Source organism: Vicugna pacos, chromosome 7, assembly GCF_048564905.1.
Source record: "Vicugna pacos chromosome 7, VicPac4, whole genome shotgun sequence".
NCBI lineage: Eukaryota > Metazoa > Chordata > Mammalia > Artiodactyla > Camelidae > Vicugna > Vicugna pacos.
The window spans coordinates 6,727,946-6,755,177 of NC_132993.1; the positions used below are offsets into that span (position 1 = coordinate 6,727,946).

General features: G+C 44.2%; 1 protein-coding gene across 6 annotated transcripts in view; it reads right to left on the reverse strand.

Moving 5' to 3' along the window:
- CNTNAP2 (contactin associated protein 2) overlaps positions 1-27,232 on the reverse strand; it is a 1,225,886-nt gene that overhangs the window by 132,697 nt on the left and 1,065,957 nt on the right. For all 6 annotated transcript variants that reach the window (XR_012074163.1, XM_031674555.2, XM_072964285.1 and 3 more), the window contains 2 exons: positions 15,054-15,284; positions 9,587-9,720 (listed from right to left, as the gene is read on the reverse strand). Coding sequence is in view for 5 of the 6 variants with exons in the window: in XM_031674555.2 (XP_031530415.2) it covers positions 9,587-9,720; positions 15,054-15,284 (365 nt within the window). In the remaining variant the exon portion in view is untranslated. The remainder of the gene's footprint in view (positions 1-9,586; positions 9,721-15,053; positions 15,285-27,232) is intronic.

Below are 27,232 nucleotides of genomic sequence, written 5' to 3' on the forward strand. Positions count from 1 at the left end.
CATGAGGTTATTCTTTCTCTAAGGAGATGATCATCTATTTTGGTATTTCAACAATGAGTCTAATTTTTGATAAATTGCAGTAGGTTACATATCTTGTCTCTTGTTTAGCGTAAACGCTCCTCATGGTTCGCGTTAAAGGCTCTAGGTCACTGATTTCACAACACTGAGATCACCCGGCGTACGCTTTTCTACACCTTTCGTTTATTATCTAACAATACAGGCTAGAAATTGTGCTAAGTCAGTTTTCTGATTTAGTGAGGTGGACGCGTTGGCCTCTTTGAGGAAGGTCCTCTTTTGCCTCTGACCAGACCACCTGATCCATCGTCAATTTAAACACCACTTAAATCACAGTGTTTGGAGTCTGGACTTGGGGATCAGGCAGATGTGGGTTTGGACCTCAGCTCTACCCCTTACTGACCTCTCTACATCTGATTCATCTGTAAAATGGGAATAATGCTATTTATCCCACAGGAGCACGATTTACAGAAAGTGCTAAGGAGACTGGTGCACAGGACACTCAAGAAATCTTGGTTGTTTTTACTACTACTACTACTACTACTACTACTACTACTACTACTACTACTACTACTACTACTACTACTATTATTATTATTGCCTTAATAGAGTTCTCCTGGGTTGGGTCGGGGTGGGATTCCTAGCCTCTTCATTAATATTCTTGAGAAAAAAGTTTAAACCAAATGATCTATATAAGCAAAACTAACAATTTTTAAAAAGCTTGCTCTTTCAACCTCCTTTCCTAAAGAGACTTTAACACGCACGTGTCACAGACTCACAGACGTAGAAAACAGACTTGTGGTAACCAGAGGGGAAGAGAGGTGGGGGAGAGATGAACTAGGAGTTTGGGATTAGCAGATACAAACTACTGTATACAAAATAGATAAACAACAGGGTCCGACTGTTGAGCACAGGCAACTATATTCAATACCTTGTAATAACCTATAATGAAAAAGAATATGAGTATGTGTCACTGTGCTGTATACTAGAAACTAACCCAACATTGTATACTTCAACGTATACTTCAAGTATACTTCAATAAAAAAAACAGCATGCACGTTTCACCCTCTGGCGGCAGGTGGCGTTCTCTGAACCATGGAGAAGGCTGTCTTGACACCTTCTGGGCTGCTTTCTCCCCATCTCAGTCTCTAAGCATAACACAGGTCCAAACAGTTTATCAGAGAAGCACTACCTCCCATTCCTACCTTGATTGACTTCAAACACAAACTCTCCCCAAAGACTTACTTTTATTTAAAGGTCCTAAATACATCAAACGTTTATCAGGTGAACTGGCAGGGGTGAGCCTGGTTCTCTTGATGGCTCCCAAAGGCGACAAAGAGGCAACGAGTGACCCTGGAGAAGGGGTCTAGATAAGAGTCTGTCTCTCGTGAGTACTGGGACCTTGTTCACCACCTGGACACCCTCAGTCTCTCTTTTCAGCTGTCTTGTGGGGCTAACAGCACCAGTTTCCCCCAACCCATGAGGCTGAGCATATCAAACGAGGATGTGTATGTATGTTTTGAGCACCACGTGGCATGATTATCCAGGCCCTTCCGGCACAGAGACAGTTTCTCCTGGCTTGAGGATGTTACTTGAAATGCCTCACAAGTGAACGTCCCTCCACATACCGAGAGCGGTGCCCCCTGCCTGCCAGTGTTTCCTGCCAATTAACACACATCGCAGCCCTGTGAGTCCGTGATTGAATTACTTTTCATTTCACTGCTAATAAAATTCCTCCAACAATTTTTCATCGTTGCCATCTGTTTTATTTATTTTTGACCTACAGAAAGCTGTACATAATCAATGTACACAACTTGATGAGTTTGGAGTTAAGTATATACCCATGAAACCATCACCACAATCTATGAAATTTTTGTTACAGCAGCTAATATAACCCCACCTGATACATAAATGAGTACCTTGAAGCAGAGCACTGCTGCAGTGGGAACTAAAATTTGCAGCATTGGTCCTGTATGGATTGCAAAGGCTGAAAAGATGGTATGCAGGCAAATGTTTTGTAGAACTGTCGCCTCACATCACCCAGAGGGCAGACTGAGTGCCTGGGGACTTGCGGCTTTACAGAAAGTACTTTGAAAGAGCCGGAGTGGTCCCAGGTATTAGTGGCTCCCTGCTGCCCATGTTAAGGAAGAGATGAGTTCAGAAAAGAGCTGGCCAGTTTCCAAACATCAACGAATGGGAATAAAGTCCAAAAATTTCGAGCCTCACACCAGAGAGTAAGAAGAAAGACCGCAAAAAGCTTTGACCAACGAAGGCACATTAAAATTTCTCAGCTCAGCAAACGGACTTAGCCTCGTGCGCCAAGTTAAAATGAAGGGTCTTTACTCCCCACCTAAACCTTTTGTTTCAGATGGCCTCAAGGTAGCTGCCATGACCTTGAGAGAGAGCACGGGTACCTGGAAGTGAATAATGATGCAGAGCCGAGAGGCATGTCTAGGAAAGGATGCAGGGGGTGTCCACCGGTACATGAAGCTGACTGGAAGCAAACTGATCAGGGCCAACTCAGGCTTTGAAGGGACTGTAACGGCAAAGAAATCACAGGTCCGCAAAGGCCTGTGGGAGTAAAACAATCCTCAGGGCAACCGACACCTGCAGGAAACGGTCCCTGGAAGTTGCACAGCTTCCCGGAGGGCACTATCACCCACGCGCAGCTCAGAGGAGAGCCGTGGGGAGCCCTGCAAACCCTGGACAGGAATTTGGTCTGATCCAGGAACTACTCCCACTGCCAAGGGTGGCAGCGGTCAGTCCTCAGTGTGATTTCAGTGTGATTTCACCCCTGCTATGCACCACAGGACTTCCATTGTTTTAAATTGTAAACTTAAAAAAAAAAAAGAACTATAGATGATTTACAATGCTGTATTAGTTTCTGGTGTACAGCACAGTGATTCAGTTATACATATATATATATATTCTTTTTCATTATAGGTTATTACAAGGTACTGAATATAGTTCCCTGTGCTATACGGTTGCTTATTTATTCTGTACACAGTAGCTAGTATCTGCCAATCCTTCTACCCACCCCCCTCATTGCCCCCGGTAACCACAACTTTGTTTTCTATGTCTGGGAATCTCTTTCCGTTTTATAAATAAGTTCATTTGTGTCTTTTTTTTTTTAGATTCCACATAGAAGTGATACCATATTATATTTGTCGTTCTCTGTCTGACTTACTTCACTTAGTATGATAATCTCTAGGTGGACTTTCCCTTTAAAAATATACCTGATATAAGACAGACTTTTATTGGGTTAACCCCTGACTTTTTAGGGTTAATTTGTCACAGCAACTGGTGTCATCCCAGCCTCTGTGTCTTTTTCTTGATCCCTGGCATTTAGTGCACTGCTCCCTGCTATTGTTCATAATACCTCTGTGAGCATTTTTAGGATTCAGAGTCAGTATATAACTCATTGAGCAATTGATGTAGTTGTTTTTATACAGTTTGGTTGAAATTCTTATCAACAGCAGGTAAGAAATTATCATCTTTATTTTAAGAGACAGAATTCAGTGATTTGGCGGAACATCTGTTTTGAAAATTCCCGTTGAAAACAATCAAAGTCATGCTGTTTCTAATATAAAAATTGGGGGACATAATCATTATTTGTTCCTGAGGACCTGGAATTATTTTTTTAAGAAAATTCACATTTTGCTTGCTGGAAATCTGTATGAGCTGCTTCTTGGCAAAGATGGGATGACCCTCCAGTTAGATGAAAGCCAAAATGATACATCTTTACCATCTGTTCATTTGATTTTTAGAGAATATGGATTCTGAGTATCTGTGCCAGAGAATATAGCCCCAAATCCTCCATTATCATCTTCCATAAAACCCCCAAATATGTGATAGCTCTTCAAAGAGCATGTAGTTAATCCTTTTTTTTTTTTTTTGAGCTAGTTTTATCCTTGGATCAGGCCTGAACATCAGAAAGCTGTATCACCTCAGCCCTTGTCTCCTTCATCTCCCATCCTCCTGTTCCACCCTACTGCCTACAGAGCTGTTTGGGCTGAAATCCATTTGTAAGTTATGCCTGACTTTCCTAAGGAAACGCTCCAACAAGCAGCTTTGTGAAAAACACACTTGTTGCAGAAATACTGGTGAAGGCCACCTTTCTCGGGACCTGCTGTGTAATGAGGAGGACAAGGGCCATCAACCATCACTGCATTTTTTTTTTAAATCTGAAGAAATATAGCCAAATGTCCAAATTTTTACTGTTTGGATGATGACTACATTAACTGCAGGTTTTATTATTCTCTGTGCTTCTGCATATTTTTGAACTATCTTATAATCACGAAACAGCAACATCACTCAATTTCTTACTGGCCAGAGGTATCCACTTCCAAAATTGTTATGACCATCCTTGCAGACATCTCTCTGTTCAGGAGTGGTTAAGAGCATGTGTAAACTTCAGTGCGATAGACTGAGGCTCTTCCAGGCTTCGGCTGCTCACTGCTCTCTAATGGGTGGGCTACATCACATTCTCTGAGCGTCAGTCTCCACATCTCTAAAATGGGGATGATCACGGGACACAGCTCATGAGCTTCTTGTGAGGACTCAAGGAGAGGATGTGTGTCAAGTGCTAGCACGGTGCCTGGGCCACTGTCAGCATCCGTAAGTGGGAGCCACCATCATGCTGTGTGGACCCAGCTATGGGCAGCTTGCTAGATAAGCCAGTAAATAGAATCCACCGTAGATTAAAAAAGAAAAGTGATGGAGTAACAAAAAACTCCCAGTTTTCTACAGGAGCTGGTATATTTTATCTTTATCGATGGTGGACTTCTGGACACCAAGAAGTTCCGAGCCAGACTTCTGCAAGTGGGGAAGACCCTCTGACTGGATACCTGGATTCCACTTCCCCCTTGTCTTGAGGCTTTTTAATTCTCAATTTCATTTTATGCACTCCCTGTACACCACCTTACATCCCCTGCGCCATGTGGCTGGGGCAAAAGGAAGGAAAGAAGACAGAAGGGAGAAGCCAGGGATGGCAGGCAGGAAAGGAAGAAGAAAGGCTTTGAAACATGAGACTTTGAAATTATTCATTGTAATGTTCAGTTCTTGGATTCATGCTAATTGGCACATTTTTTTTTTCCACTGCAGACAGTATTTTTCAGGTGCCCTCTGCCTGCTCGGGGTTGGTTCTACATTTTGACTGGCATTAAGCCTTTAGCTATCATCGCCGGTGCAACCGTGAGTTTTCATGAACAACACCACTTGAGGGCTGTCACGGGCTCTCGATCACGTGCCTGATAACTCCCAGAGTCAGTCCTTCATTATCTGCGTGGAGATTGGGCACTTTGTTTTTTGGCAGCAAATGTTTCATCCAAGGTCAATTTCCCTCAAGTGCTCAGCACCATTTCAGACAGTGTGTGCTCAGGGAATGCAAATTAATCTAATGTTAGCTTTAGCCAAACCCAGCTAGGAAAGCAAACCTGCTTCTAAAAACACTATAGACACTGATAAACATCATCTAAATGATGTGATGTTTGTACATGTATACAATCTCACCTTAATTCCAAAGGCATCATTCCACAGCACTTTTAAACTCGGCTCTGAATTAGCCTTACTTTTGTTCTTTGATTAGAAGCACGTTTTAATCTGAAATTATTTAAATATATGTCATTATATTTTATTGTAACTGGGGGCCGTGAGACTATGTTAAGGATGCATGTGTGTTTCACATTTTTGTTAGATTATAAAAATGCAACAAGTACTTGTAATAACAAATGAGGAAATACAGAAAACACTAGAAAAAAATGAAAGCAAGGAGTTCAGGCCTTTTAAGCACTAGCTACCCAGACTCCTTCCTTGGCACCTGCAATAAACACTGCACTTCCCTTCACCACAACCCGGGGTCAGTAGATTGGCTTTACTGTGTGTGGGCAAAGTGGACCCAAATTTGGTTCGGTAACAAAATCATTTATAATCCCTTTACACACAAATAATCATGATTAACATTATATCTCTTTCCACACATTCTTGAGATTGTAGAAGTTCTCAAGATGGACTTGCAGACAGCTTCCAAGTGAAAAAAATAGACTGATTTTGGGGCTTAAAGTTTCCCTTGGAATTTCTTCCATGTTCTGCAGCCTCCCCCCCTGCAAGGAAGCAGGTCACGGAAAGAGGGAGTCGGCGGGACTCCAACCGCAAGAAGAAGGCACCATATCTCTGTTCCTCCGCCATCTCCACCTTTGCTTTCCAGCCGGGCTGGATTAGAGAGGCCAGGCTGAGAAAGACCACTGTGCCCCAGAGCATGAAGTCTTTCCAGGCTGGAATCAAATGGGTTGAGGTGTCTGGCTTTCTAAATGCATCTGGAAGTCTCAGTGCAATTGCATCAGTTGTATAACAGAAGAGAGGACAGAGCTTTCCAACACCCTGGGGACAGGTTCTGTGCCCGAATTTGTCCCATGCCTTTGAGAATAATTCCTGCTTCTGTCTCGTCCTTTACCTCCAAGTGCCGTGAAGCCAATGTTTCTCACACCCATCACGTTTCCTTTTCCTGGAACTGTGTTCCTGTTCTCTTGGAGGATTCTCGCCAATTCCCTACTCTGATCATGAGGTTTGATTATGGGCTATCAGTCATTATTCCCCCCTCCCCATGACAGGGTGAGTATGTGACCCAAGCCAGGCCAATCAGAGACCTTCCAGGGATTTTAAAATTGAGAACCAAGAAACTAAGACCTTCCTTCTAGCAGCAAAACTGGGAAGATGTGAGCCCAGTACTTCAGTGTCTGTGCTCCATTGTTAGAGCAGGCAGACAGCTAGATATGAGCAGAGAACGGGGGCACAGGCCATATGGCAGGAATTGGGCAGAAATGGAGGGGCAGGGACCAAATGAAAGAAACCATACATCGTGCAAGTAACAGGGGTCCTTGGGCAGAGAAAGAAAAGCAGGAACCCCTGGGCTGATAAATGGTCACGTCACACATTTAGGGGTGACAAATGTTCTGGAGGCCAACAAAGAAGGGTGAAAAAAACAGGAATCTCCAGTGTCCAAATGCAACCTTTTGTTCATTACGCCCTCATTACAATAAAATTAGCCTTGCAGGTCAGAAGTACCCATCATGCACCGACACCGTGACACTTCTGATCCAGACTAAATAAGGACAAAAATCCCTCCTCCCTTCGGGAAAGTGGAGCTGGGATGAAAATCAGAGAGTATGACCCCAAACCCTTCCCTCCCCAATGACTATTCCACTCATTCATTTTTATACCCTATGTAGTCAACTTGCCAAAGAAACTCAGGGAAGCTGCTCACCTGAGTCTGCCCGCTCTCCCCTTGAGAGTGTACCATCTATCCCTTAATAAATCCCCACTTTCTTTCTTAACCTCTGTGTCTGGTCTCTGAGTTCTTTCTGTGACAGGAAAAGAACCTAGTCACTGGCAACATCTTGATATGTGAAATAAGTGGCCTGCAGCAAGAGGTATTAATCCAGTAATCCAGTGCTCAGAGGGAGGTGGCCCAGCATAGCCGATGGAGGGGGGAAGGGATGGAGGCAGGGAGAGGGAGAGAGAGGGCGGGGGGCACTCAGTGGTGGTCCAGTCTTTGTTTGAATCTGCTAAGTTCCCTGGATTCTCTTTCAAAATTTTGGTTTTCCTTTTCTTAAATCTACAGCCTGCCCTAGGAATTATCCCTACAAATGAATTCTGAATGGGTTTTCTGTCATTTATAACCAGAATAATCCTGAGCATTAGAAGCAGACCACCCCCCAACCCCGAACCCTCGGCCCCCTCTCAGTCCCCTGGACTCTCTGTGGCCTCTGGCTCCTGTTATCTGGATTTCTCTGCCTTTCTGTGCCTCAAAAGCCCTTAAAATTGTCCACCCCTCTCCCCTTCTTGAGGTCACTCTCTAATTCACTGTGGCAGGTACCTGATATTTGATATTTAAAGAGTTGCCAGTACATTCCAAAGACTTCCCGTTGGTGGAAGTTGTCAGGAGGGAAGCCTTCTTGACCTACTCTTCCTCCAGACTCATCTGGGGAAAGGTACCCAGAAACGGAATTTTTTAGCCCACCACCTGGAATCTCCTCTCCCAATCACCTCACCCCCATCTCTGCACCAGCTTCCTCAACCCATGGGACTCAGTCCGGACAAACAAGGTGTTTTCTTGGAGAGCGTGAGGATTAACCCTGCAAAATTCCACAGCTGAAACAGGTCTCTTCCATTACACTGTCCTTAAAAACTCATTGTTGAGCTCTTTTTAACTTTGACTATTATTTTGCAACAGTGAAACGGCAAGATAATCACTTTGTTTAAGTGAGGTGACAGACGGCATAGTTTAAAACAAGAGCATCCACTAATTAAAAGCCAATAAACACAACGTTGATAAAGTGCTGTAAAACCATCCTCCTGATATAGTATAAACCATATAAATCTTGGACTTGCGGGACTGCTGAGTGGCACCTGAGTTCTAGTTAAAGGTGGGTATGGTTTACTCTCCACATAATCTGCAGCACCTAATCTGTGCCAGGCACTGAGCTAGACTCAGCGACGTCTGTCACTAGGGGAGGACCTTGTTTACGCCCCATTTGATTGATTGCCCAATAAGCTGTAACTGTCATGTTGTCAGTTTCCTAGGAAAGACCTCTCCTGAAAATGCCCACTGGCATTCACCGCCAGAGGCCAAGCGTAAACGCCACATCAAGTTATGAATCTGACATCCACCAGTGCTTGAAAAGAGACAGGGCTCGTGGCTCTCCTCTGCAACCTGAACGTCCCCCAGCAACCAGCCGAATCCGAACGGGGTCGGAGAGGCGGCTGAACCCTGCCAAACGACACTCCACTCCACTGACAGAACAGCAGCCCCCTGCCATTCTTCCTCCTGACAGGTATGTATTTGGAACTCCTTCTGGAGCATGCAGCGACACTTTGCAGCCTTGATCCTGGGCTGAGTTCCTAGGGAGACCTCCTCGCGGCATGTTTTATTCATGGTGTCTCCCAGGCTGGTTTCTTCATCGTAAACACTGGTGGGGGTGTGTGTGTGGGGGGTAGGGACAGTCAGTGAACCGGAAATAAAACTGGAGTGTCATAATAAAACCATCCCTTTGTGCGTGGAACATCTACAACCCAGAGTCTGAGATTCTGGGGAAGTTTTGCACATGGAGGAGTTTTAAGGTGAAGCATTCACAGAGGAAGGTAAAAAAAAAAAAGTTATTCACACTGTGTTGGAGTAGTGAAGGAAGTAGGTCAGATAAACCAAAATAACCTTTTCTGTGAGACATGATAAGCTTCAGGCATCTGAGAACGTAGGGAAAAAGATGGTGCAACAGGTAAAAGCAGTCGACTGATAGACGTGGTGTTGACCTAACAGTGGGACGGCTACAAAGAACAGATGGAGTAAACATCTATTCTGCCTCCTCCCAAGAAACTTCTCCATCAACTCCGTCACTGTCTTTCCTGTTGGAAATACGTATCTTTCATTTCACTAGTTAAAGCTTTTAGGAGAAAGTCTAATAATAATCTCTTCTGCCTGTCCCAAGTACCCCCAACAAAACCGATGGCCAAGGATGACACAGGACAGGGACTGCAGTGCTCTACCACGTACAGCTGGTATGTGACGTCTGCGTACCTTGAGAATGACGGTCTTCTCGTGACGGGTGATGTTAACACTGTGAGGCTGTCCATTGGCCATGTTCCTGTGGTCAACGTCGATATTATATGGCTCCCTGGTGCCACCCAGGTTGTACCGAACCTGTAAGCTTCCTGTATAGAGGAAAGGAAAGAAACTCACTTTTCTGCTCTAGCTTTCATTTTAACGTCCCTTTCCCCACCCCCTGAGGCTTAGGTTTCCATCAACCTCTGCTCCTTCTTTCAACAGCCGCCCACACCGGCGCCATGCTGTTTCTGGCTCACTGGCTTGGAGGCACACTCACCCACAGGGTAGCAACACCAGGCACACGTGTGCTTACATGCTAACAACCATGAGCCATCAGTGACCACCATCCGATGGTCAAGCTGAAGCAGCAAGTGGTATAAATGATCCAAGTTGGGACTGTGCCTGAGAAGGCAGAATGGGACGTACACAATACAGGACTGTGGCAATGCCTACAGGCCCCGCCGAACACCATGTGAAATAAAAAATAAATGCTATCGTCTCATGTCATCAGCAGGGACATGAGGATGCAGGGATGGTCTCATATCATCAGCAAAGTGTGACATTCGGCATATAAAAGAATCATGAGCATATAATATTCAAAATAAACATCATTTACAAAAGATACATACGTGAGATTTGGGGTGGCTTCATTGAGACCAAGAAAACAAAGCAATGGACTTTATTCTAGGTTAGAGACTTCATCAATCCCAATGCAAATCAAAGGAGAAGACGGGCTTCCAAGGTCCCCAAGACCCCACTGCCTCTCAGAGTTCACTTTGCCTCAACAAATCATTCTTTTTTCTTTCTTGTTTCTTCCCCATAATGATAAATAATATTCAAAAAGACTAATATAATAGTCGAGATCCTGCTTTTAATTAATCTGCACAGCAAACATAGCTTTTATTTCTTATTCATGGTTTTTAAAGATGTCTATTTTTAAACCTCACTTTTTACTCAAATTGAAATCTTTGTGTTAGTAGCTTTCAACATATCAGAGCTTAAAAAATGGAGCCAGTAAACTAGCAAGAGTTTGACCAACTGTCAATCACCTCATAGATTTTTTTTTTTTAGTTTTAAATTTATTTGTTTATTTTGAGGAGGGCAGAGGTAGGTAGGTTTTTATTTATTTACTCTATTTTCAGAGGAGGTACTGGGGACTGAACCCAGGACCTCATGCACGCTAAGCATGCGCTCTACCACTTGAGCTATACCATCCCCCCACTTCATAGATTCTTTGTTGCCTCTTTTTCTGATATTCCTTCCAAACAAAACTGACCTTCTGATTTTAAGTTGTGAAATAAAACACGAGAATTAAAACTTAAAAAGTAAACAGGAAAAAAAAAAAAAAGAGCCAGTCACTGGAAATCCCATTGTCCAAAGATAACTACTCTAAATATTTGACAGTATCTCCTTCCAGGGAATTCTCATGCCCTTATATATATAGTAATAAATGCAGCAGTTTCTGAACATTGCCCTTCCTTATTTAGCATTCCACCTGCCATTTAAAATATTGAACCATGTTCCTGAAATTGAAAGAAACAGTCATTAGAATTTTCAAGAGGTACTTGCATTGCCTATTTTGCTTCCTGAATGAATGTGACAAGCCATCACTATTTCTGAATTTTACTTGAGCACTTGATCCTAGATTTCTTTGCTTTGTAGCATTTCAGCCAAGCATTGTTGACTTCCATCTCCTAAATGTGTCTACGTTCACCCACTCTTTCCCATTTCCGTAGCCCCAGGGCCTCCACCGGCACCTAGGGTGCCTTTGTGCGGTTTCCCCAAGAGCCTGTCCTCCACGCAGAGCTCCTGCGCTGTCTCGGGGCCTTTGTGCTGGTCACTCCATATCAGTGACTTGACGGCCACCACCAGAGCTGCACCCACAGCATCTGCTGCCTGGATCACGTGACCCTAATCAGTCTCCTTTCAGTGACCACTCTTGACCCCAGTTCACCTTCAGGCAAGTCCCCTCTTTCTCTCCCTTACAATTAATTCCATCAAAGGAGACACTCCACTGGCACCTCAAACACAACATACACAAAACCAAACTCTTGAGCTTCCTCCAAAAAGTATTCCATCACCATCTTTCACGTTTCAGTTACCGGCCACTTTATCCTTCCAGTCACTCCTGCCAAAATCACAGATTCTCCTTCTCCAATAGTACACACAAGATCTGTCAGCAAAGCTTCTCAGCTCTACCTTCAAAATACGCTCTAAATCTTACTGCTTTCATCACCTCCATTTCTACCCCTGGACCAAGCCATCATCGTCTTTTGTCTGGATTATTGAACTGGCCTCCATACTAACCACTGCCTCTCCCCTACATTCCCCTAGCCCAACCTGCCTCTGCCCCCAACATGCCCAGTCTCCCCTCCGCATGGCAGTCCCTCCGGTGGCTTCCTATCTCACTTAGAGTAAAAAATCAACATCTCCATAATGGCTCACCAGGCCCAAACGATCTTCCCCATCATCTCTGAGATAACCTCTCAGTGTTCTCTTCCTTGCTCATGCCTCACCTGACCACACTGGCTGGCCTCCTTGCTGTTTCCCCAGATGCCAGCACGTTCCTGCCTCAGGGCCTTTGCACTTGCTGCTGCTTCTCTCTAGTATGCTCATTCCCCAGCTATCTGCATGGCTGACACCTCACTCCCTTAGGTCTTGTTCCAGTATTGTCTTCTTAGTGATTATCTTTGTAACTTCCTTATTAAAAGCAGAATTTACCCACTTCTTTCTCTTGGCCAGGCCCTCCCTTTTCTGTCTTATGTTTTCCCCATCATACTTCTTACTATACAACATACCACATACTGTAACTTAACTTGTTTATGGTCTTTTTTCTTTTGCTCAAATGTAAGCTTCAAGGGAGTAAGAATTTTTGTTTATATTCTTTATGACTTAATTCCCAATGTCTAGGGTAATGCCTGATACCTAGTGGGTGCTGAATAAATACTTGTTGAATGAATAAATGATGGTCTCCCTGCTTCTGAGCTTTCTTCCTTCCCATGTTTTCTCTGCAGAGAAATCTTTTCAAAATGCATAATTAATGAATCCACTGGTTTCACTTAAAACTCTCCAAACTTTCCAGCTGCTTACAGGATAGAGACATACATTCTTAAAATAGCTTATAATGCCCTGTCATAAATCCAGTTTGACTGTTACTTTATTTTTAAGCTGTTTACCCCCTCAACTTTTTACATTCCAGCTACCCTGGACTTCTCTTATTCCCTGGAAAATTCTTCCTGCCTCAGGACCTTTGAATATGCTGTTCCCATTTCCTGAGCTGCTTCTCTCTCCACCCCTCAGTGTTTTATCCTATGTTTTTCCCTATCCTAACAGTATTAACAATAATCTACTGTTTGGGAGTGAAGGAGATGACTGGGCAGTTGTTTGGCTACAGGCAGAAAAAAACAAGTTGATTGTCTCGAGTTTTTATTCTCCACTTTACTTCTGGGGCTCTGACCTTGTACTATCACAGCCAGTTTTCTTAAATATACAGCTGTATTCACTCATTATTTTAAAATTCATTTCTTTAGAACATATTTATTTAGTTCTCATGCAAAGCAGTGTTGAAGCCAGTTTTTCAAGGTCTAGAAGTGGACTGGCTGGCTGGCTGTAAGTGCAGAGCCCACTTTTAATATAGACATCCATCCCCAGGCCCCTGGTACAAGCCAGGCTGTGTCTGGATCTGGGGATACAGAGAAGTAAGAAAGGGTTCTGCCTTTGAGGGCCAGAAGTCAGAGGAACCGCTAATTATGCAAAAACCCTGGACATTTCCCTCCCTCCTGTCTCTTTGTCATCGGTCCCTTTATGTCTTCTAGCTCATTAAAATCAGTATTAAGTTGTCCTCATTACTTTCTCTCTTTTCTGGCTTTCTTGGACTTTGTAAATATGATTTAAAATTTCTGTAACTGCTGCACTTAATGGCAACAGAAATGATTTGCTTTGAGGAAAAAGATGAGTGGGAACCTAAAATTTATATATAGTGAACATCTATAAACAGTAATGGCAATATTCTTGAATAATAAAATTTAAATGATATATTTATGCCTTTCAAATAATAGCACAAGAGAACCACTAAAGAATGGTAAGGAGAATATTAATATTTGTTCATTAACATAAAATATTATTGAGATGGAGAGATACTTCACTCCTTGCATCTCATGTTCATCTCCCGAGTGAATTAAAGCAGTTATAAGGGACTGTTTTTTTATTGGCTGCAGCAAATAATGTGCTTAACAGATTCATTCCCTCCTGGTCATCATCATTACCATCAGCAAACACTTGCAGAGGAGGCGGGAGATGTAGTGCGGGGGTGGGGGGCGGGGGGGCATTCATCTCGCTGGGAAGACAGGACGTATTTATAACAAAGACGGATAACAATACGGTGCATGGAGAGCCCAACAAATGACATTGAAAATAAGTATAATAGGACTTTAAAGGAAAGAGAAGTCATTGAAAGGAGGCGAGACTTGATCTGGGTCTAGAATGAAAGGCAAGTATTAAGCTACAGAGGAAAACGGAGCTTTTCTGGATAAGGGGACAGAGTGGGCACAAGGGCAGATGTCCCTGGAGGGTCTGGGGGGTGACGAGTTCCCAGAAAAGGAAGAGTAGGGACGTGCGGGCTTGATGTGAGGCAAAATGCAGACTGTATCGGCGGACTCTGGATACTGACTGCTAACACACACACACATTATCCTGTGTGTGTGTAGTGCCTCACACTGACTAAGTCACTTGATTTTCACAGCACTCCTATGAGAGAGACACCATGTCACAGATGAGGAAACTGAGGCACGGCATGGCTCGTGATGGCCCAAGATCACAGCATCCGCAAATGCAGAAGCTGAATTCAAACCCAGACCTTCTTGTTCTACACTCCGAGCTCTTCCCCACGAGGCTGGTGGGTCTCCAGCAGAAGGTAGTGGGATTCGGGACCTCTTTCCCTGTCCCTGGGGGAGGAGGCACTGCTGAGGGTGTGATGAGAGAGACAGTGTATGAAGGAAGACCTCCTCTAGCCTGTGGGTAAGATTAGGGCCGGGCGACAGGGAGCAGAGACACAGGGCGGGACACAGCTTCCTCATGGACAGGCTGAGGTGCATGGTGACCCCAGGAAGGGGTCACTGGATGCCGGGAGCCCAGCTCCCCCCAGACCTCGGCAGACCCGCAGGAGGTGTACAGTAGTGAATGTATTTATTTGGAAGGAAAAAAAGTCCTCATTATACACATGAAGCCACCTCATATTCACGTAATATGGTTCTTGTAAAGGGCTCGACGAGCCTTAGCAACGGAACTGCTCTAACACGATGCCAAAGCCCCCAGCAGGCAGGTCAAGTTAGATGACTTGCTCGGCATCCTGTCGGGAATGAAGGACAAGCCCAGAACCGCCCAGACCCACTGGGACATCCCGTCCTCCCACAATGAACGGCAGCAGGACCCTCGCCCTTACCGGTGGGTTTGACGAGCACCGCCAGGAAGTCAGGGGTGAGGGAGCTGACATAGAGGAGGATGCAGGGCGCCTTGGTGGTGCTGAAGCTGAGGTGGATCTCCTCGCGGGCCAGGTCCGGGGCCGCGGGGTCCGGTGAGCTCTCCAACTTGCCGCCCGATTCCCTGGCACCGACCCCGGACGCCTGGAAGTTATACCGGAGCCACATCCCCTCTTCAAAAAATGCACCCACATCTGTTGAAAATGAAAGAGAAAATGGAGAGATGAGAAGACTGATGCTAATTCTGCCAACGACTGAAGCAGGGGGGACGTGAGCTTTGCTGTGGCCTCTCAGGCAGCTGACGGAGGGCAGGCCGACCCAGGAAGGGGACCCGACTGGGTGCACTTCTCTATGCAGATGGATGTTACTCCATCAACACAAACACGCAAATAACCAACCAGCCAGAACCCCAAAACAGAGTACAGCGATCTGTAAACGTAAAATATAATAGTAAAATTAAGAAACGCATATCACGCCAGAAAAACATGTCATGCTTGGCACTTAGACCAAATAACCAATTTAGGCTGAAGAGAGATGCTGAGCACAGAGCAGTGGTATCACAGAGCCACTAGCCCAAGAAGCTCACGGGCCTCTGCTTAGAGACTGGAGTCGCTCTGGTGGTTCACACAGGAGCGCCGAAATCCTGGCGGCTTTGGGGAGAGCGTTCAAAACCACAGGACGTGAAGTCAGAGGGAACTGGGCTCAGATCTGGCACTGCTCTCAAGGGTTAGGAGAAGTCACTCAACCAGCTTCTCCAGGCCTCAGTATTTAGCATGTGAAAGGGAAATGGTGTTGGAATTACAAAAGATAATTTGAGTAATTAGCACATAATACATAGTACCTATTACTATCATTATTAAGAAATTAGAAGAAAGGTCACTCATTCTTCCTTAGTGTTTTCCCTGAGGCCTCATCAGCGCTAATTGGTCTTTAATCATTTCCCAGCAGGCAAGCTCCTGCTGTTGGTTTCCTTATTATTTGCTCCCAGTGTTCTAAAGTCACCTCCTGTCTCCCTGCGAAAGGCTGAGGCAGGCTCTCAGGATTTGCTCAGCCCTCGTAGTTTCATTGCCCTCTGCATGTGCCCTTCGGAAAGCATTTCTCAAACTTAACTTTGCTGGTGGAACCCGTTATTCTCATAAGATTTGATGTCCCACTAAACTAACGCCACGCAGAATGTGTTCTGTGATGGAAACGTAAGCTGTCTTGATTGTGGTGCTGGTTTCATGGGTGTGTACATCTATCAAAATTCATCAAATGGTACATCTGAAGTATGTGAAGTTCACTGTACAGGAGTCATACCACACTACAGGTGTTAAAAAAAAAAAAGAAAGAGTGTGTTTTGTGAAACACTGCTTTACATGGTAATTCATAGAGAGGAGCAATTTTAAAAGGCTTCTCTCTGGGAATTCTGAAGTTTGTTCTTGTGAAAGAGACTTAGCGCTAAGAGTGTCAGCCCAGCGTGGTGATCGTGGGTCTGGAGTTGGAACCTTTGGGTGACTCTCAGCCTGGCCACTAACCAGCCCAGTTAAACTTGGTCAGTGGCTTGAAACTCTCAAGCCTCAGTTTCCTTCTCTGAAAAGTGGGGCCCCTGTTGGGAGAATTAATCCATGGATGACACTTAGCCTCGTGCCTGGAAGACAGGATAGGCATCCAGTAAAGATTAATCACTTATGACAAAGACAGGCTGCCACTTTCCACTGAGGGCCCCGGCTGCCACCCCGACCCCCTCACCACCGCACATGGGCAGAGCGCCGCCCAGCACTGCTGCCCCGGCGGCGTCCCACCGCGCTGTGGTGAAGAGCTCGGTTAAATACAAGCAGCTGCGGGCAGGGCTGTCTTCCTCCTGGACCTGTCACCCGAGGGCGTGTGTGTGTGTGTGTGTGTGTGTGTACAGAGGGTACTATTGGCATTTGGTGGGCATGGGTGAAGCCTACTGAGAGTCTTGTGACCTGAAGGACTGTCTTATTCAATCAAGAATCATCTCGCTCAAAATGCCAAGTGTCTTCGTTGGGAAACGCAGGATTAAACAAACACTTGCTCCACGCCAGCCACCACACGACTCACTGGAATGTGAAGACGCATCAGGTGTATCAGGTCCTTGAAGAGCTTCCTGTCCAGAGGCGGGTGTGGGAGGAGACACCATGCTTTGAACACAGCATGGTGAGTGTTATGGTGGCTTATCTGGCAGACCACGTGAGAAGAACCCCGCTCGCTGCCTGGAGGACCCTGGCTTTCCCACAATTCCAGCAGACACCTCTTGAGTCCCAGCCAGACGCCAGGCACTACGCTGGGTGCGGGCTTGCAGTCCTTATTCTCACGGAGCTCTGCTCTCGGGGAGAACTGAGACTAGCAGACGTCGTCACAGGCAGTATGCTAAGTACAGAGTCAGGTTTATACGGGGTCGGGGGGCACGTGGAACACCAGGGGTACAGCCCTGTCTCCCAGGCCCCAGGAGGACTTCCCGAGTGAGATGACATTGAAGTTGGGTTTCAAAGAGCCAGAGGCGGTTGCTATGTAAAGCTGGACAGGAAGGAGGGCTGCTTTCCAGCTGAGAGCACAGCCTGAAAAGTCCCTGGAGTCCAGAGAGTCTGCGATCTGGGCACTGTGCACCCAGGTGAAACTCACAAGCTCTTTGTGACACTTTCCATGTTCACACGAGACTCATTAGGCTCCCACTACCTTTCAGGCTGCGAGTTGGGGAAGCAGTGAAGGAGACAGAGGTGAGCCCTATTCTCAGCAGTTCAGAGCCCCGTGGGGCAGAGGGACATTTTCTGGACGGGCTGAGGGGGCAGCGTCTAGCAGACGGTGGGGCGCAGAGCATCTGGCGAGAGCAGGCAGGCAGGCCGCCTGGAGCCAGTGCACCAAGGGGTTCACTTTGCCAGCACAGAGATTCCAGCAGGGGATGCAGGGGTCAGTATCTGAGAACAGGTTTGGGCCATGCAGGAGGGAAGAGGCAGACCTGGGGCCTGGAGAGAGGGAGGGAGGGAGGCTAGAGATCAAGGGCAGAGGGTTCCAACAAGCCAGAGGCAGGCAGACGGGGTTGATGAACAGGAAGAGATAAACGTATCAGGCACTTAAAACTCACGATTGAGGAGCAAAGCACCTGGGCCACGAGTAGAGGCTGAGAAAGCAGGTAAAGCCACGGAGACCTCAGGCGCCTGAGTCACAGACGGAGCGCATCGCCAGGGAGAACCCAGGTTCCCCGGCACCAGGCTTTCCCAGTTATTCTGCTCCCAGAGAGTGGGCGGAACTGAGTCTCTGACAGCATTTCTCAACAGGTCTGGAAGCCTGTTAAAACGCTGATGCTCAGGTCCACTCCAGAACTTAGCTCAGAGCATCCTGAGAACCAGCAGGTAGAAGAAGTGATGCTTAGGGACACAAGAGTCTGATATCCTGGGGGCCAAAGCGGAGGCAGGCTCCTGTACCTGGTGGAATCACGGGGCGGTCCTGTCCAGGTGAGACATTTTGCTTTTCTCAGCTAGACTGGTGACCATCATTCCAAAGTGGATCATGAAGGGAAATTTGGAAAACTAAGGATTTTAGATAAACAAGTCAAAAATATGCCACAGACATGTATCAGGAGGGAACTCTGATTAGAAAAAAATACATGCACCCCAGTGTTCACAGCAGCACTATTTACAATAGCCAGACATGCAAACAACCAAAATGTCCATTGACAGATGACTGGATAGAGAAGCTGTGGCATATTTATACAAAGGAATACTACTCAGCCATAAAAAAGAATAAAATAATGCCATTTGCAGCAACATGGATAGACCTGGAGAATGTCATTCTAAGTGAAGTAAGCCAGAAAGAGAAAGAAAAATACCATATGATATTACTCATATGTAGAATCTAAAAGGAGAAAAAGACACTAATGAACTTATCTATGAAACAGTAACAGACTCTCAGACTTAGTAAACAATCTTATGGTTACGGGAGGAAAGGGGGTGGGAAGGGATAAATTTGGGAATTTGAGATTTGCATAGGTTAACTACTATATATAAAAAAACAGATAAAACCCAAATTTTTTCTGTATAGTACAGGGAACTATATTCATATCTCGTAATTACCTTTAATGAAAAAGAATATGAGAAAAATGTATATATGCATTGACTGGGACATTATGCTGTACACCAGAAATTGGCACATTGTAACTGACTGTACTTCAATAAAAGAAAAATATTCCGCAGAGTATACTTTTGGTATATTTTAGAGGCATCGTTAAGAAGCTTTCTGGGTTTATGTCAGTTTTGGAGGAAGGGATGTACCATGCTTAAAGGTTTGTTCTGAAACCACATCATAACCCAGCTGACAAAACAGGGCCTGGGAGTGCGGTGACCCACCTAAGGTTCCAAGTGGGTGGCAGGTTTACAGCTGTCATTTAATTGTTTCAGATCATTTTAAGGAAATGCCAAATCAGGGCACTGCGACTTCCTTTAGGAAAGTACTCCTATCGTTTCTGAACAACTAAAATAATACTCACTTAACAAGCTCCATTTCCCTCATTAAATGATAAACAATGATTGATTTAAAATTTTTAATATATATTTTTATTGAAGTATAGACAGTTTACAATGTTGTATCAATTTCTGGTGTACAGCATAATGCTTCAGTCATACACAAACATACATTTATTTGTTTTCATATTCTTTTTCACCACAAGTTACTATAAGATATTGAATATAGTTCCCTGTGCTATACAGTATGAACTTATTGGTTACCTATTTTATATATATTAGTTAGTATCTGCAGACTTCAAACTCCCCATTTATCCCATCCTAATCCCTTCCCCTCTGGTAACCATAAGTTTGTTTTCTATGTCTGTGAGTCTGTTTCTGTTTTGTAAATGAGTTCATTTGTATTTTTTTTTTTAGGTTCCATATATAAGTGATATCATATGGTATTTTTCATTCTTTCTGGCTTACTTCACTTAGAATGACGATCTTCAGGTCCATCCATGTTGCTGCAGATGGCATTGTTTTATTCTTTTTTATGACTAAGTAGTATTCCATTGTATAAACATATCATAACTTCTTTATCCTGTTATCTGTTGATGGACATTTAGGTTGTTTCTATATCTTGGCTATTGTAAATAGTGCTGCTATGAACACTGGGGTGCATGTATCTTTTTGAATTAAGGTTCCTTCTGAATATATGCCCAGGAGTGGGATTGCTGAATCATATGGTACTAAAGCCAGACAAAGACACTACCAAAAAAGAAAACTACAGGCCAATATTGTTGATGAACACAGATGAAAAAATCCTCAACAAAATGTTAGCAAACAGAATCCAACAACACATAAAAAAGATTATACAACCTGATCAAGTTGGGCCATCAGGGACACAAGGATGGTTCAGAATACACAAATCAACAACGTGATACACCAACATCAACAAGAGAAAGGACAAAAATCACACGATCATCTCAATAGATGCAGAAAAAGCATTTGATAAAATTCAACACCCATTTATGATAAAAACTCTAACCAAAGTGGGTATAGAGGTAATATATCTCAACATAACAAAAGTTATTTATGAAAAGCCCACAGCCAGCATAATACTCAACGGTGGAAAGTTGAAAGCCTTCCCGCTAAAACTTGGAACACAAAGTATTGATTGTGGATGCTTGATTTAAGGTTTTATACTGGATCATAAAGGTTACAGGAACCTTGAAGTAGACAAATAATCTTGTCCTAACCATTTCTCGGTCCTCTAAACAGATCATATGTAAATCACCCCTAACTGTGGAAAGCAAGTTTGGAAACGTTTGAAATAAAATCCACAAACCATGCATCCTAGAAAAATACCATAAAGCTATTTTTCCCCCTGTCTAACCAAATCCCTGATGGTCACAGAGGAAAAACGAACAGCTGCCCACCGCCCCCCACCACTACTGTTGAATTGCTCCTCGTCTGCTTCTCCTCCAAGTTTGGTTCTATTCAAATTCTATTCCTTTTGCCTTTTCACTTAAGATACATTTTGCAACTTCTATTTTTTTTAAATAGACATGATTTTTTTTTTGTTCCTTAACTTTCCCATGAGGACCCAGAATTGAAAATCCCCAACTCACAGATGGGCTCTTTTCCAAAAGTTTATTTTAAAGTCAGTAACTTGCAACTTGGAAATACCTCCCCACAGAAACAATGCTTTAAATGATGGTTCGTTTGCCAGGAGAGTTGACAAATGTGAATCACTCTGGATGGGTAATAAACGATAATTGAAGAGTGCCATTGCGAATTAGTAATTAAAACAGAAAGAACAACAACAAACGTTACGTTGCATTGTGAAGGTGAGAACTCCAGGAAACCGTGTTCCCACAAGATGAAACCTAACTTATCCAGTGGTCCTGGCAAATGTGAAACAGCTGGCTCTCCTGGGGTGGGGAAGCCCTGAAGTGCAGTGTTGACCTAGTCCCATGGTGCAAACACTCCCACTGTGGCCAATTTCAAGCTGCCAATGTGACATCATCAATGATGGAGTTAAGAAGAGATGTTCACAGTCCGTGTGAACTGCCTCCAGAACACGGTCTTCCTCCACCCCAACCTCCACTGTCATTGACCCAGTCATTCAGGCAAACCACATTTACTGAGCCCCCGTCACGGCAGGCGTCTTAGTCAGCTCAGGCTGCTATAACAGATGACCGTAACCAAGTGTCTTCAACAACAGAAAGCTGTCCTCGTGGTGCTGGAGGCTGTACACCCAGGATCAAGGTACTGGCTGATTTGCTTCCTGGTGAAAGTTCTCTTCCTGGCTTGCAGACACATGTTTGCTTGCTGTGTGTGCACATGGTGGAGAGAGGGAGCTAGTGTCTTGGGTCTCTTTTTATAAAGGCACTAATCCCATTATAAGGGCCTCACCCTCATAACTTAATCTCAGCCTAATTATGGCCATCCCTTGGTATCCATGGGGGATTGGTTCCAGGATCCCCCTCACCCTCAGATACCAAAATCCTTGGATGCTCAAGTCCTTTACATAAAATGGCATTGTATTTGCATATAACCTACACACATATTCCTGAACACCCTGAATCATCTCTGGATTACCTATAATACCTAATACAATATAAATGCTATGTAAATAGTTGCTGGTGCGAGATAAATTCAAGTTTTGATTTTTGGAACTTTCTGGAGTTCTTTTTCCCCCTAATATTTTCGATCCACATTTGGTTGAATCCACTACTGTGGAAGCTGTGGACGTGGAGGGCTGACTGCACCTCCAAAGGCCCCGCCTCCAAAACCATGGCACTGGGGGTCAGGTCGTCAATGTGTGAAGCTGGGTGGGGGACCAAACATTAAGGCCATAATATCAGGCTTCCTTCTTTTACTGTAAACACGCACTTCAATATTTTTTTCCTCCTTCCTGCCTTCCAAAGCTCTCTTCTACCTTGTCCCAGCTATCGTGGATCCTGAAAGCTCTGTATATCTTCTGTAAAATTTAGGAGAAATTTAGCCTCAGCCTCAGGGTCATTAACCTTTTTCATTCCACTGCTCAGAATGATCATTCTCATTAACTGCTTTTAATTAATCATCTAGTAAAAAAGTTAAGTGAACTTCATGAAGCTCAGCTCCTAGGGGCCTTGCACTTGACCCCTCTGCGTGTCTCTCGATTCTGCATTAGGTCTGGCTCCTTCCAGGGTAATCTACAAGGTTCAGCTCTGTTTAAACTTATTTCCCATTCTTCTCCCAAGGCCCTGCTATCCTGAAATACAACCAGTTTCTCTTCTGGCCTTGTAATGGCAAAATCTGCTTTTTCTCCCCAAGTGTACCTCTCTGAATTTCCCTCCTGAATTTTTTATTCTGTTTATTTGATGTTTTCTTCAGTTTGCTATAATCATTTTGGACTAACAACATTGGACCCAGATGGGTTAATGTTCATTTCTACTTATTCTGTCTCCCAGGTGAATAAGAAGCTATTATAACCACTTTCCCACCATTCTTGTTAAAGGTCAGGTCAGTTTCAGGTCAGTTTCCACATAATAAGTTTCAAGTGTCTGAATCTATACAAAAGAGAAAAATCTTAAAGGTAGCCTGAATGGCAATGCGCTACCCGTGAGACACAGGTGTAAAGTTTATTACTGTAAACACATCAATAAGCAATATGGTCTGTGAGTTGACCATGTAGGAGCCGAGGGCTTTCTCACTTGGAGTTTAAGAGCCAACAGCACTGAACAACTTCACTAAAGTCTTAAACAGGAAGATAGCCTGCATCCAGCATTTCCAGGGTCACGCTCCTGACACTGTGTTAATAAGCATTACTGGCAAATACAGCAGTTAACAGGTCAGAAGGCTTTAGGGGGAGAAAGGGAGATGAGGAGGCCATGGCAACAAACTTCAGCTGCGACATATAAGGGATTAACATGGTGCAAGCAGAAGGCAGGTATCAAAAGGTGTGGGTTTTAGTCCTGGTGTTGCCACAAAGTAGCTGTCTGACCCTGGTCAGGCAAGTCATTTAATTGCTGTGGACTTTAAATCATTCCCATCTTAAAAACTGAACTTATATCTTCCTCTGGTTAACACCCAGTCTTTCTCAAATCTTTCAAATATTTATTAACTGTTTTCTTGAAACCATGAAGCTATTAGAGATTTAACAGGGAGTTAATGATACTTAAGTTGATCACTGAAGGAGAATGAGATTTAATTGGGACTGGGGGGGGGTAGGGTGAGCATTCTAGGAAGAAAAAAGAGCACGTGCAAAGGCCCTGAGGGAGGAGTGACTATTGAGAGCCAATGTAAACAAAAGCCAAGATAGCAAAAATTCAGGGAAGACTGGCAGGAAGAGGCTAGGGAGAAAGGGACTGGCATGTTGAGGATTTCTGCATAGAAAGCAATGGGCAGCCCTGAAGTGTTTTAAGAAGAGGCGAAATAATCTGATTTGCAGTTTTAATAGATCATACTGGCTGAGAAGTCTGGAGAGAGAGGAGATGGTGCCATTCGAAACTTAAATTTCATTCCTTTTCTTACAATTTGGGATATCATTTGGAGGGGGAGTTCACTAGATACATTTCAGAGGATCTGTGACTCTTCTGAAATTTCAGGCAAAAGTAAGTAAGTGTGTAGGCATTTTTTTGGGAAGAGGGTTAATGGTTTTAATCAAATTTCATGACTCCACCCCCCAAATTTAAGAAAAAATAATAAAAAATTAATTCATCTAATAATCACTAAAAAATGACACATTGAGATGCTCGGTGTTAGACTGACTCCCCAGAGTGGTCCTTCTGACCCTCACCATGTGGACCTGCTCCTTCCTGCCAGGGTCTCCCTGCCAGGGCTCTGCTTGTGGTCTCACCTGACTGGGTTACTAGCTTGTGGCACCTGCACTTCCTTCTCGTCCCGTCCATTCTATTCCTTGGTCAGCGTTTCAGGCAGCATAATTGCCAACCCCGTCCCCACAAGTCACGTGCAGAGTAAAGCGCGCCTCGAAAAGCCCTCATGTCTTTGTTCTAACTTCAGTCCAGCGAGTGTCACCTTCTTTGCCTTGAATTAGTCAACATTTCCTGGAATCATACTCCATTTTGGGCCCATGCCAAGAGCAAACTTTTCCCCGAAGGACTCACAGTTGGTCGGGAGCCAGAGTAAACACATATACTGGGATAGAGCATGCGATCTGGACCAACAGTGAGCGGGAAGAGAGCTCTCTGCGGCGGGGTTGGGGGAGGTCTGGATTATTCACCAGGAAAGTGACTGAGGTGGGTACCGACAAACGAAGACGGATGTGAGATGCACAAGGAGCCAAGAGGGCCCCCGGCGCGGGGACAGCGTGAGCAGAGCCCGGGGGACAGAACAGCCTGGGGTTCAGGAAGGCAGGGCAGAGCGTCTCAGCCTCGCTGTGCTTTAGAAAAATATGTCTGAGGCAAACTCTCAGAAGGGGTGATTTAATTGGTCTGAGGAAAGGCCTAGCTATGGGCATATTGCAGCATCTCCCCGGATGAGTTCAGTGGAATCCACTGAGCCAGCCCTTTCCCGAGAGTCCTGCTGCTCTAGGCAGTTGGGCTGAGTTTGATATTAAGCGTGGGTGGGGACAGGTGGCAGGAGGTGCTGGTAGGAAAGGAGGCAGGTGGGACCTGTGAAGGGCTTTGGATCACTTGTTTTTATAATTTCACAATATACTGTGAACTAATTTTGAATTTACAGACAAGCTGCAAGCTGAGTACAAAGAACTTCCATAGCCTACGTTCCAGACTCGCTAACCTGTAACATTTCACCCCCTTTCTGTGTGATGAACACACACATACGCATAATAATTGTACACACACACACACAAATTCCTGAAACATATGAGAGCAAGCTGAAGTCAAGAAACCAACATTAACACAACATTGTTCAATTATGGTCCCATTTCTGGAAAAATGTACATGCAGACCCAAATATTTATATACACAATTAGTCTTGGAAAACCACCTCGAGGATTTGTACACACGTAGGCAGGTGTATATATTTCCATGTAGAAAGATTTTTGCAAATAAGCAGGCAGCACAGGGGGCCCATCTCACCTCTTTCATCCCGGGAAGGAAGGGGAGCCTGACGGCAGGCACAGGGAGGCCCGAGGAAGGTGGGAGCCGAGTGCCTTAGCTAAGAATCTGATCCTCACAAGAGTGTGAGCCTTTTAGGGTAAGAACTTTGCTTTGTTAACCTCAGCCAGCCCCTGGCCTCCAGCAGATATGCAATACATATTTTTTGAATTGAACTGAACTGAATTTGAATTTTTTAATAGCCTCAGATTATTCTTTAACTGGTTGGTCCACACTGACCTTCCTTGGCTGACATTTTTCCATTTCAGTCCCTTTGTAAAGTGGGCTTCTGGAGAGAAATGCTATTCCATTAACTTAGATATAATCATAAATTGAAACAACAGTTTATCAATGAAACTGTTATAAGATGCATTTAGAATAATGTCTCCAAAAGAATTAAATGACTTACAGCTTCACAGATGATCTTAATTTCTACCGCTTTTTCTCCCTTTTATCAGCTTAGTAAACTGGAACGTATTTTCACAGATTGCTCAACTGCCTAAACAGCTTTGACAGGTAAAGCTGCCCCCCATCAAATGTCTCTGCCTCATTTTCCCTCTCCTCTGCTAACTTCACTGTTTGCTATGAAGCTCTGGCTTTCAGGAATTATATTATTTGTTTATTTGTAAATTTATTTAATTATCTAATTTGTGCCTGTTCCAGATACGAGGAACATTCTATTGATTCTGTGTATTCTATTGATAACTAGCAAGTTGCTTCTTCTTTGCTCTCAACATTAAGCATCCTGTATTTTCTTGCTTGCTCAGCTGATCTGAAGAGCGAAACAGAATTGTTGACGGTAAGAGTCCTTGAAGACAAGCACTGTTTTTAATTCGCTGTTGTAGCCACAGAATCTAGTGAAAGAAGGAACTCATAGAAAGTTTGTTGATTCAGTGTTTTAAGACTTCCAGTTCATCTCCTTTTTCTAACCGTCTTAGCCAAGATCCAGACGCCTTTCTTTTGTAGTGATGATAGTTAGTGAAGGCACGGGGCAACCACAATTCAGATCATCAAGAAAACTCTTTCTAAAAGACATTCTGCTTTTTAATTATTTTATGTTTGTATTTGCATTTAAGCTTGACATTCTGAGAATTTATTTCCAAACAGATGACAGAAGTATGATGTAAAGAACACTCAGGAGTAGTTAGAGAGATGATGAATTTCTGCACGTCTGTGGATGCTGGGAACTGGGGTACCACTGCTGACACCAAATTACACCGCCTGAATCCAAGGTGCCTCCGCACTTTCTCTAAAGCTCAGAGCCAATTACATTTGTCTACCGTTTGTGGGGAGTTAGGAACGATGCTGGTTAGCTTTACCACACCTTGAGACACAGGTTATTATTCAGATTGAACAGATAAGGGGATGGACCTCAGAGAAGGTGAATAACTTGCGTATGGTACACATCTAGCAAGTTCTTGCTATTAACTATTATGCTGTGTTGTCTTTCAGTCCTTCCTACTCATTCTTCACCTGGAAGATGATCTGAAAAAGCAATTTAGCATTTTTCTTAAAAAAAAAATTACTCTGGAGCGTGGTAGCATGAAAGGTGTGTTGTGAAAGTTTGGCAGACAGAGGGCCTTGGATTTAGGTGATGTGATCTGGTGTCCGCAGTGGTACTCCAATTCCCAG